Below are 12,500 nucleotides of genomic sequence, written 5' to 3' on the forward strand. Positions count from 1 at the left end.
GTCTGTGTTTGTGTGTGTGTGCTTATTTATCATGTGTGTGTCTGTGTCTCTGTGTGTGTGCTTATTTATCATGTGTGTGTCTGTGTTTGTGTGTGTGTGCATATTTATCATGTGTGTGTTTGTGACGGTGTGTGTGTGTGTGTGTGTGCTTATTTATCATGTGTGTGTCTGTGTCTGTGTGTGTGTGTGTGTGCTTATTTATCATGTGTGTGTCTGTGTCTGTGTGTGTGTGTGCTTATTTATCATGTGTGTGTCTGTGTCTGTGTGTGTGTGTGTGTGTGTGCTTATTTATCATGTCTGTGTCTGTGTCTGTGTGTCTGTGTGTGTGTGTGTGTGTGCTTATTTATCATGTCTGTGTGTGTGTGTGTGTCTCTGTGTGTGTGTGTGTGTGTGTGCTTATTTATCATGTCTGTGTCTGTGTCTGTGTCTGTGTGTGTGTGCTTATTTATCATGTCTGTGTCTGTGTGTGTGTGTGATTATTTATCATGTCTGTGTCTGTGTCTGTGTGTGTGTGTGTGTGTGTGTGTGTGTGTGTGTGTGTGTGTGTGTGTGTGTGCTTATTTATCATGTGTGTGTCTGTGTCTCTGTGTGTGTGCTTATTTATCATGTGTGTGTCTGTGTTTGTGTGTGTGCTTATTTATCATGTGTGTGTCTGTGTGTGTGTGTGTGTGTGTGTGTGCTTATTTATCATGTGTGTGTCTGTGTCTGTGTCTGTGCTTATTTATCATGTCTGTGTCTGTGTCTGTGTGTCTGTGTGTGTGTGTTTATCATGTCTTTATCATGTCTGTGTGTATGTGTGTCATGTCTCTGTGTGTGTGTGTGTGTGTGCTTATTTATCATGTCTGTGTCTGTGTCTGTGTCTCTGTGTGTGTGTGTGTGTGTTTGTGCTTATTTATCATGTGTGTGTCTGTGTCTCTCTGTGTGTGCTTATTTATCATGTGTGTGTCTGTGTTTGTGTGTGTGTGCTTATTTATCATGTGTGTGTCTGTGTCTGTGTCTGTGTGTGTGTGCTTATTTATCATGTCTGTGTCTGTGTCTGTGTGTGTGTGTGTGTGGTTATTTACCATGTCTGTGTGTGTGTGTGGGTCCCCAGTCCGGGGCCCGCTACGAGGGTTCCCAGTCCGGGGTCGGTCAGTGGGATGAGCCAGTGGTGGAGCGGGGTCTGCGTCCCGCACCTGAGCCGTCACCGCGGATAGATGCCCACCCAGACCGTCCCCTATAGGTTCAGGTTTTCTTTTTATGTCTCTATTTGGTTTGGTCAGGGTGTGATTTGGGGTGGGTATTCTATGTTCTATTATTTGTATTTCTATAGCCCTTTTTCCACCTGTCTTTGTGGGAAGTTGACTTTGTTTATGGCACAAAGCCTTTTGCTTCACGGTTTGTTTTGTAGTGTTTATTGTTTTGTTCGGCGTCTTTTCTAATAAAAAGAAAATGTACGCTCACCACGCTGCGCCTTGGTCCTCTTCTTTCAACGGCCGTGACACAGAGTGTGTATTTTTATCATGTGTTCCCATTTAATTAGCTAGAAAATAAATAATGAAACCAATTTGTGTAATACTGCATCATAAGTAAGGCTCGGGGTTTTGCAGATGCAAGAAGGTTACGACTGTTCAAAATGATGATATGATACGAGGTTATGATTAATAAGTTGACTGTTTATAGATGTGATAGGTAAAGACCTTTTTAGAGTTTAATTCGGGAGATGGTAACTCTTTAAAGAACCCCTCTCGTGGTGCCCCAAATCCTAATGAGTTAATTGTTACATGAATAATTTAATTGGGTAACAATTAAACATAGTTAGCTAATTAGATAAATAACAGTCTTCAGAATAATGTTAAAGTCAAGTCACGACATATGGATGTGAAGCATCTCCATCAACACCAGGTGCCAGTGGTACTCTGATTCTCACCAAGGAAGGCGGAGGGGGAGACAGTGCCGTTGCTACGGGAGACCAGGACACTGATCCCCGTCTCGATGAAGGGCACGGAGAAGTCAATGACCTCAGACCTCTCCGCGTTGATGGTGAGCGACCCCACGGCCATGTGGGCCTTCTTCTGCTCCACCTGAGTCAATGAGAGAGACAGGGTCAACGGGAGGTCATTTTGGATCTGATACAAAACAGGACCGAGAGAAACAGCGAAGGAGCAGGAAACTGGGTTACTACTTTATACTACAACTGTAAACTACTGTATATCAATGAGAGGTCACCTTTCCCCATCACATACACTACCATTTTAGATCTGATACGAAACATGACTGCAAAAAAATAATGAAGGAGAAGGAAACTAGGTTACTACGCTGTATAGTGAATCACTACTACAACTGGAAAAAGCTCTGTTCTTGCCACGAACCTTTCCCTCCCCTGCTCTCTCCCCTATATCCTAATCCCTCCCTCCACTCACTCTCTCCCGTCCCTCCTCTGAGTCTCTACAGGTATATTTAGCTGTTAATACCTGAGGCCTTGGGCAGTGTATAAAAGTGGGCCACAACAGGCTGTGTTAACAGGGTAAACACATAGCAGAGTGAGCATGAACTATTCCCTCCCCTCTGCTCTCTCCTCCTTCTGATGTTTTTCATTAGTTTGTGGCCATTTCTCTCCCTCATTTATCTTTGGCTCCCTCCTGCTCTCCTATCTAAATGAAATCATTAGCCGCGTGCTTAGATGATGAGAACAGGCATGCCTGTGCATTTGCATAAGCCGGGTGTGCCTACGTTGACACGTCTCCCTGTCGTTTTACTCCAGAATCCAGTCAAAGGTTTTATAATGCCAGATGAATCCATTCCTCAGCATCTCTGTCCCTGATATACAAACACAACATTGATCAGTTGTCAGGCAGGGCTACAAGTTTCTTCGTCCCACCCGCGGTCGTTTAACTTGGACATCCTTTCATAGAGGATGCAGTACAGTGCTGTATCTAACACGTGCTATGTGATTTAATATGGGAATGAATGCCGGCGAGGTAGGGGCTTTCCCCGAGGCTCTTCCCACTGCTAACTCTCCCTCTCTGAGTCTGATGAAGAGCCTCCTCTCCTCTTCTCTCCCAGACTTGAAATGAGTGGATCAAAGCCCCCCGCAGGCTAGGATATAGAGGCAGTCAAATCAGACCTGCTGGGTTCAAATAGTATTCATCTTCTGTCAAATTACTTTGAGCTGCATTCAATCGAGCTTGTCTGGCGCGATAGAAGCAATAGAATAGTCCCACACGTGCAAACCCCGCCCTCCTAGTACTTCAGGCAGGCTCAATCAATAAAACAGTCAAAGTATTTGAACACATTTCAAATACTAATCGAACCCAGATCTGGAAATAAGGAGATAAGAGTCAGAACGCCAAAAGAGAGTCAGTGAGAAAGAACGGACAAACTCCCACCTCCCCGACCATTCCATTCCAGGTGCCGTTGATCTTCTTGCCGTGCTTTCCGTTGGTGACCAGGTAGAGGTCATAGGTGAACTTGACCTGCTTGGCGATCTTCTTCAGGATGTCAATGCAGAAACCTTTACAGCAGCGCTTGGTGTACTGGCCAGGTACTGTCTGGTTGCTGAGAGAGAGATTTTTTAAAATGTATTTTCCCTTTTGTACATGTATTTTGCACATAGTTACAACACTGCATATAGACATGATATGACATTTGAAATGTCTTCATTCTTTTTGAACTTTTGTGAGTGTAATGTGTACTGTTATTGTTTTTATTGTTTATTTCACTTTTGTTTATTATCTATTTCAGTTGCTTTGGAAATGTAAACATATGTTTCCCACAATAAAGACCCTTGAAATTGAAACAGAAGGAGAGAAAAAACAGAAGGAGGAGGATAAGAGAGAGAGGGAGGGAGAGGGAGAACGACAGAAAAAAAGAGAGATAGAGTGAGACACAGAGAGAGAAATAGAAGGGTAAGAGTGAGAGGAAGAGAAAGAGAGGAAAGATAAGAAAGGGAAAGAGAGAGAAAAATGATAATGGGGCACAGGAAGAAATCAATGACCAGGTGGGTCAAAGGGCAAAAATAATTGGGGCCAATCAAAGAGAGGTAGAAGAGAGGGGGACAGGTACAGGATGATCAGAAGAGAGGGGGACAGGTACAGGATGTTCAGAAGAGAGGCGGACAGGTACAGGATGATCAGAAGCGAGGGGGACGGGTACAGGATGTTCAGAAGAGAGGGGGACAGGTACATGATGATCAGAAGAGAGGGGGACAGGTACAGGATGATCAGAAGAGAAGGGGGACAAGTACAGGATGGTCAGAAGAGAGGGGGACAGGTACAGGATGATCAGAAGAGGGGGGACAGGTACAGGATGGTCAGAAGAGAGGGGGACAGGTACAGGATGGTCAGAAGAGAGGGGACAGGACAGGATGGTCAGAAGAGAGGGGGACAGGCACAGGATGGTCAGAAGAGAGGGGGACAGGTACAGGATGGTCAGAAGAGAGGGGGACAGGTACAGGATGATCAGAAGAGAGGGGGACAGGTACAGGATGATCAGAAGAGAGGGGGACAGGTACAGGATGGTCAGGCGAGAGGGGGACAGGCACAGGATGGTCAGAAGATGGGGGACGGGTACAGGATGATCAGAAGAGAGGGGGACAGGTACAGGATGATCAGAAGAGAGGGGGACAGGTACAGGATGTTCAGAAGAGAGGCGGACAGGTACAGGATGATACAGGATGTTCAGAAGAGAGGGGGACAGGTACATGATGATCAGAAGAGATGGGGGACAGGTACAGGATGATCAGAACAGGGGGGACGGGTAGAGGATGTCCAGAAGAGAGGGGGACAGGTACAGGATGATCAGAAGAGAGGGGGACAGGTACAGGATGTTCAGAAGAGAGGGGGACAGGTACAGGATGATCAGAAGAGAGGGGGACAGGTACAGGATGGTCAGAAGAGAGGGGGACAGGTACAGGATGATCAGAAGAGGGGGACAGGTACAGGATGATCAGAAGAGAGGGGGACAAGTACAGGATGGTCAGAAGAGAGGGGGACAGGTACAGGATGATCAGAAGAGGGGGACAGGTACAGGATGGTCAGAAGAGAGGGGGACAGGTACAGGATGGTCAGAAGAGAGAGGGGGACAGGCACAGGATGGTCAGAAGAGAGGGGGACAGGTACAGGATGGTCAGAAGAGAGGGGGACAGGTACAGGATGATCAGAAGAGAGGGGGACAGGTACAGGATGATCAGAAGAGAAGGGGGACAAGTACAGGATGGTCAGAAGAGAGGGGGACAGGTACAGGATGATCAGAAGAGAGGGGGACAGGTACAGGATGGTCAGAAGAGAGGGGGACAGGTACAGGATGGTCAGAAGAGAGGGGGACAGGCACAGGATGGTCAGAAGAGAGGGGGACAGGCACAGGATGGTCAGAAGAGAGGGGGACAGGTACAGGATGGTCAGAAGAGAGGGGGACAGGTACAGGATGATCAGAAGAGAGGGGGACAGGTACAGGATGATCAGAAGAGAAGGGGGACAGGTACAGGATGATCAGAAGATGGGGGGACAGGTACAGCATGTTCAGAAGAGAGGGGGACGGGTACAGGATGATCAGAAGAGAGGGGGACAGGTACAGCATGTTCAGAAGAGAGGGGGACAGGTACAGGATGATCAGAAGACGGGGGATGGGTACAGGATGATCAGAAGAGAGGGGGACAGGTACAGGATGGTCAGGCGAGAGGGGGACAGGCACAGGATGGTCAGAAGATGGGGGACGGGTACAGGATGATCAGAAGAGAGGGGGACAGGTACAGGATGATCAGAAGAGAGGGGGACAGGTACAGGATGATCAGAAGAGAGGGGGACAGGCACAGGATGGTCAGAAGATGGGGGGACAGGTATAGCATGTTCAGAAGAGAGGGGGACGGGTACAGGATGATCAGAAGAGAGGGGACAGGACAGGATGATCAGAAGAGAGGGGGACAGGTACAAGATGATCAGAAGAGAGGGGGAGAAACAATAAATAAACAGTGATGGTGAGGTTGACAGGAGAGGTGAGAAGAGGATGAAATGTTAATAATAAAAGGAGGAAAGGGCAAGGAATGAGAGGCAGGAGCTCCAGGGATTTTAGATAGGCCAGCACAGAGAGAGAAATGGAGTGAAAGAAAAGGAGTGAGAGAAAAAGGAGGGCAATGAGGGGAATCCATTATGGGAGGGCAAGGTGAAGTGGAGAAACTGAAGAAGGGCAAGTGTAGTGAAGCGTGAACAAAATGTGGACGAGAAAAGTCAAATAGTCCAGATATAGGAAGAGGGAGGGAAGGGATAGGGGTTATCAGAAGACAAATAGATTGAGAGAGGATGAGAGGATGAAATGGAGAGATAGATGAAATTACCAAAACACATTAGAGGGAAAGAAGTATAACATGATAGAAAAGTATGGGCATGGAAATGGGAGGGGGACAGAGAGATATGGACAGCAGAGAAAAAGAAATACAAGACAGACAGGACATACAGTACAAAGCCTCCAGCATGTTATATATAGAGTAAACATAACACAGGTTAACGTACCCTTAATTCATTCATTAAGGTATACCCTTAGTATAATTTCAGCTATCTGTTATGTGAATAAAAACAATACATTACAGAAGCTGATTGAGTTGAGTCACAGGTATTATGATGCTTAAGGGCTTATTAACCTAATGTAGCAGGCGTAAAATAAACACCTGAGCGGGGTCGATGGATGCCCGGAAGCATCAGGTTCAGGCTTGGACTGTTTTCTGCTTTTCCCCTAAAACCGGATGCTTCCATTTTACAGATGCCATGAAGGTCCTAGACATTTTCTGCCCTAAAAGTAGAATTTGAGAATTTAATCCAGATATTGGTCTGTTTTTAATAGAGATATTGGTCTGTTTTTAATAGAGATATTGGTCTGTTTTAATAGAGATATTGGTCTGTTTTTAATAGAGATATTGGTCTGTTTTTAATAGAGATATTGGTCTGTTTTAATAGAGATATTGGTCTGTTTTTAATAGAGATATTGGTCTGGTACTAATCCAAATATTGGTCTGTTTTTAATCCAGCTATTAGTCTGTTTTTAATAGAGATATTGGTCTGTTTTAATAGAGATATTGGTCTGTTTTAATGAGATATTGGTCTGTTTTTAATAGAGATATTGGTCTGTTTTAATAGAGATATTGGTCTGTTTTAATAGAGATATTGGTCTGTTTTAATAGAGATATTGGTCTGTTTTAATAGAGATATTGGTCTGTTTTAATAGAGATATTGGTCTGTTTTAATAGAGATATTGGTCTGTTTTAATAGAGATATTGGTCTGTTTTAATAGAGATATTGGTCTGTTTTTAATAGAGATATTGGTCTGTTTTAATAGAGATACTGGTCTGTTTTAATAGAGATATTGGTCTATGGTTCTCATAGGATTTTGAGCTACAGGTATGTCACCCTAAACATTGACGTCTATATTCAAAAGTAATCACAGGAGGCTGGTGAGGGGAGGACGGCTCATAATAATGCCTGGAATGTAGTGAATGGAATGGTATCAAACAAATGGAAATCATGTGTTTGATGTGTTTGAAACCATTGCATTGATTCCGTTCTAGCCATGACTATGAGCCCGTTCTCCGCAATTAAGGTGCCACCGGCCATCTGTGATAGTGATATAGGTCTATAGTTTTCACAGTATTTTGAGTTGTTTCATGAAGGAGGTAATGGTATCAAAGACTGTAGTTGAATTTGGCATCAGCACTCAATATATGATCAATAGGAGAGAGGGAATACAGTATAGGGTTATGTATTTGGTTAAGGTGGATCATAGTTGTCTTACAGTATTTTAAGCTGTTTCCTGCACGGCACTGTGTTCCTCATGCAGGTGCCACTGAGGGGGTCCACGTCCTCCACGATGACAAAGGGTGCCTCCTCCAGCGTCACGATGGACAGGTGGTCGTCCTCCCGGGCCTCCCCATCGGAGAACAGCTCGAACCTGGGCCACACGTGGTACTTCATGGACAGGGAGCTGTTCTCCCACTTACCCACCTGGGGATGGGAGGAGGGAAGAGAGAGGGGAGGGAAGAGAGAGAGGAGGGAAGAGAGAGAGGAGGGACGAATGATTGGGTGGTGTGCATAATCATAAATAATCAGTGACAAATAAAACACAAATAAAGAGAGAGAAAGAGAGAGGGGGAAGAGAAAGAAAGAGAAGAAAGAGAAAGAAAGAGAGAGAAAGAGAGAGAGAGAGAGAGAGAGAGGAGGAAGAAAAAGAGAAATAAACAGAGTGAGAGAAAGAGAAAGAAAGAGAAAAGAGAAAAGAGAATGAGAAAGAAAGAGAGAGAAAGAGAGAGAGAGAGAGAGAGGAGGAAGAAAAAGAGAAATAAACAGAGAGAGAGAAAGAGAAAGAGAAAGAAAGAGAGAGAGGAGGAAGAAAAAGAGAAATAAACAGAGTGAGAGAAAGAGAAAGAGAAAGAAAGAGAGAGAGGGAGAGAGAGAGGAAGAAAAAGAGAAATAAACAGAGCGAGAGAAAGAGAAAGAGAAAGAAAGAGAGAGAGAGGGAGAGAGAGAGGAAGAAAAAGATAGAGAGAAATCAAAGAAAGAAACCAGAGAAAGGGAGGGAATGAGAGAGAGAGAGAGACATAGAAAGAGAAGGAGAGGAAGACGAGAGATACTCACCTTGTCCCAGCGCCTCTGCTTGTCTAGCAGGGTGATGACCAGTTTGGGATGCATCTGGTATCCATCCTCACTGAACGACAGGTTACGTCCCTCGAACGTCACGTTCATCAGATACCTGCGAGGAAACAATGTTACTACAGTTACTACACCATTACAACACGGGTCTTAAAGCTGAACTCAAACAAAAACAATGACTTGACTGACTGCTATAAGAGTAACTGGATGTAAAGTGTTGCCCACTAAACACTAATATACTGTATGACACATTGAGGTTTCACACTACAGTAACATTCATACATTTGACTAAAATCAGAAGGTGCTCTTATACAGGGGCGACTTACAATAACACGGATTGCCTTTGACATTTTAAGTAGAAACTGTGTGTCAATATTGCATTTTAAAAGGCTGTTACATTAAATGAAGTGCCCTTTTAATGTAGACCACAAGGAGAAATCAATAAATGAAAGATTGAGCGTTTTGACATGTCCCTCCGTGCCCCGCCTGTGACTTTTTAACACACTCTGTCATTAGGAAGCCCTCGTTACTTTGTTGCTTTGACACGTCCCTCCGTGCCCCGCCTGTGACTTTTTAACACACTCTGTCATTAGGAAGCCCTCGTTACTTTGTTGCTTTGACACGTCCCTCCGTGCCCCGCCTGTGACTTTTTAACACACTCTGTCATTAGGACAGACACTCGTTACTTTGTTGCTTTGACATGTCCCTCCGTGCCCCGCCTGTGACTTTTTAACACACTCTGTCATTAGGACAGACACTCGTTACTTTGTTGCTTTGACATGTCCCTCCGTGCCCCGCCTGTGACTTTTTAACACACTCTGTCATTAGGACAGACACTCGTTACTTTGTTGCTTTGACATGTCCCTCCGTGCCCCGCCTGTGACTTTTTAACACACTCTGTCATTAGGACAGACACTCGTTACTTTGTTGCTTTGACATGTCCCTCCGTGCCCCGCCTGTGACTTTTTAACACACTCTGTCATTAGGACAGACACTCGTTACTTTGTTGCTTTGACATGTCCCTCCGTGCCCCGCCTGTGACTTTTTAACACACTCTGTCATTAGGAAGCCCTCGTTACTTTGTTGCTTTGACACGTCCCTCCGTGCCCCGCCTGTGACTTTTTAACACACTCTGTCATTAGGACAGACACTCGTTACTTTGTTGCTTTGACATGTCCCTCCGTGCCCCGCCTGTGACTTTTTAACACACTCTGTCATTAGGAAGCCCTCGTTACTTTGTTGTTTTGACATGTCCCTCCGTGCACCGCCTGTGACTTTTTAACACACTCTGTCATTAGGACAGACACTCGTTACTTTGTTGCTTTGACATGTCCCTCCGTGCCCCGCCTGTGACTTTTTAACACACTCTGTCATTAGGAAGCCCTCGTTACTTTGTTGCTTTGACATGTCCCTCCGTGCCCCGCCTGTGACTTTTTAACACACTCTGTCATTAGGAAGCCCTCGTTACTTTGTTGCTTTGACATGTCCCTCCGTGCACCGCCTGTGACTTTTTAACACACTCTGTCATTAGGAAGCCCTCGTTACTTTGTTGCTTTGACATGTCCCTCCGTGCCCCGCCTGTGACTTTTTAACACACTCTGTCATTAGGAAGCCCTCGTTACTTTGTTGCTTTGACATGTCCCTCCGTGCACCGCCTGTGACTTTTTAACACACTCTGTCATTAGGAAGCCCTCGTTACTTTGTTGTTTTGACATGTCCCTCCGTGCCCCGCCTGTGACTTTTTAACACACTCTGTCATTAGGAAGCCCTCGTTACTTTGTTGCTTTGACACGTCCCTCCGTGCCCCGCCTGTGACTTTTTAACACGCTCTGTCATTAGGAAGCCCTCGTTACTTTGTTGCTTTGACATGTCCCTCCGTGCCCCGCCTGTGACTTTTTAACACGCTCTGTCATTAGGAAGCCCTCGTTACTTTGTTGCTTTGACATGTCCCTCCGTGCCCCGCCTGTGACTTTTTAACACGCTCTGTCATTAGGAAGCCCTCGTTACTTTGTTGCTTTGACATGTCCCTCCGTGCCCCGCCTGTGACTTTTTAACACACTCTGTCATTAGGAAGCCCTCGTTACTTTGTTGTTTTGACATGTCCCTCCGTGCCCCGCCTGTGACTTTTTAACACACTCTGTCATTAGGACAGACACTCGTTACTTTGTTGTTTTGACATGTCCCTCCGTGCCCCGCCTGTGACTTTTTAACACACTCTGTCATTAGGAAGCCCTCATTACTTTGTTGTTTTGACATGTCCCTCCGTGCACCGCCTGTGACTTTTTAACACGCTCTGTCATTAGGAAGCCCTCGTTACTTTGTTGCTTTGACATGTCCCTCCGTGCCCCGCCTGTGACTTTTTAACATGCTCTGTCATTAGGAAGCCCTCGTTACTTTGTTGTTTTGACATGTCCCTCCGTGCACCGCCTGTGACTTTTTAACACACTCTGTCATTAGGAAGCCCTCGTTACTTTGTTGTTTTGACATGTCCCTCCGTGCCCCGCCTGTGACTTTTTAACATGCTCTGTCATTAGGAAGCCCTCGTTACTTTGTTGTTTTGACATGTCCCTCCGTGCCCCGCCTGTGACTTTTTAACACACTCTGTCATTAGGAAGCCCTCGTTACTTTGTTGTTTTGACATGTCCCTCCGTGCCCCGCCTGTGACTTTTTAACACGCTCTGTCATTAGGAAGCCCTCGTTACTTTGTTGTTTTGACATGTCCCTCCGTGCCCCGCCTGTGACTTTTTAACATGCTCTGTCATTAGGAAGCCCTCGTTACTTTGTTGTTTTGACATGTCCCTCCGTGCCCCGCCTGTGACTTTTTAACACACTCTGTCATTAGGACAGACACTCGTTACTTTGTTGTTTTGACATGTCCCTCCGTGCCCCGCCTGTGACTTTTTAACATGCTCTGTCATTAGGAAGCCCTCGTTACTTTGTTGTTTTGACATGTCCCTCCGTGCCCCGCCTGTGACTTTTTAACACACTCTGTCATTAGGACAGACACTCGTTACTTTGTTGTTTTGACATGTCCCTCCGTGCCCCGCCTGTGACTTTTTAACACACTCTGTCATTAGGAAGCCCTCGTTACTTTGTTGCTTTGACATGTCCCTCCGTGCCCCGCCTGTGACTTTTTAACATGCTCTGTCATTAGGAAGCCCTCGTTACTTTGTTGCTTTGACATGTCCCTCCGTGCCCCGCCTGTGACTTTTTAACACACTCTGTCATTAGGAAGCCCTCGTTACTTTGTTGCTTTGACATGTCCCTCCGTGCCCCGCCTGTGACTTTTTAACATGCTCTGTCATTAGGAAGCCCTCGTTACTTTGTTGCTTTGACATGTCCCTCCGTGCCCCTTCCTGTGACTTTTTAACACACTCTGTCATTAGGAAGCCCTCGTTACTTTGTTGCTTTGACATGTCCCTCCGTGCCCCGCCTGTGACTTTTTAACACACTCTGTCATTAGGACAGACACTCGTTACTTTGTTGTTTTGACATGTCCCTCCGTGCCCCGCCTGTGACTTTTTAACACACTCTGTCATTAGGAAGCCCTCGTTACTTTGTTGTTTTGACATGTCCCTCCGTGCCCCGCCTGTGACTTTTTAACACACTCTGTCATTAGGAAGCCCTCGTTACTTTGTTGCTTTGACATGTCCCTCCGTGCCCCGCCTGTGACTTTTTAACACACTCTGTCATTAGGACAGACACTCGTTACTTTGTTGTTTTGACATGTCCCTCCGTGCACCGCCTGTGACTTTTTAACACACTCTGTCATTAGGACAGACACTCGTTACTTTGTTGCTTTGACATGTCCCTCCTTGCCCCGCCTGTGACTTTTTAACACACTCTGTCATTAGGAAGCCCTCGTTACTTTGTTGCTTTGACATGTCC

General features: G+C 45.7%; 1 protein-coding gene across 1 annotated transcript in view; it reads right to left on the reverse strand.

Annotated features, from left to right (window-relative positions):
- The window catches only part of grin2bb (glutamate receptor, ionotropic, N-methyl D-aspartate 2B, genome duplicate b), a 146,593-nt gene that overhangs the window by 35,107 nt on the left and 98,986 nt on the right, over positions 1-12,500 (reverse strand). Inside the window, 4 exon segments of the mRNA XM_042310905.1 lie at positions 1,910-2,063; positions 3,369-3,537; positions 7,759-7,967; positions 8,598-8,712. Of these exon segments, the coding sequence (XP_042166839.1) occupies positions 1,910-2,063; positions 3,369-3,537; positions 7,759-7,967; positions 8,598-8,712 (647 nt within the window).

Source organism: Oncorhynchus tshawytscha, linkage group LG32 (genome assembly GCF_018296145.1).
Source record: "Oncorhynchus tshawytscha isolate Ot180627B linkage group LG32, Otsh_v2.0, whole genome shotgun sequence".
Taxonomy (NCBI): Eukaryota; Metazoa; Chordata; class Actinopteri; order Salmoniformes; family Salmonidae; genus Oncorhynchus; species Oncorhynchus tshawytscha.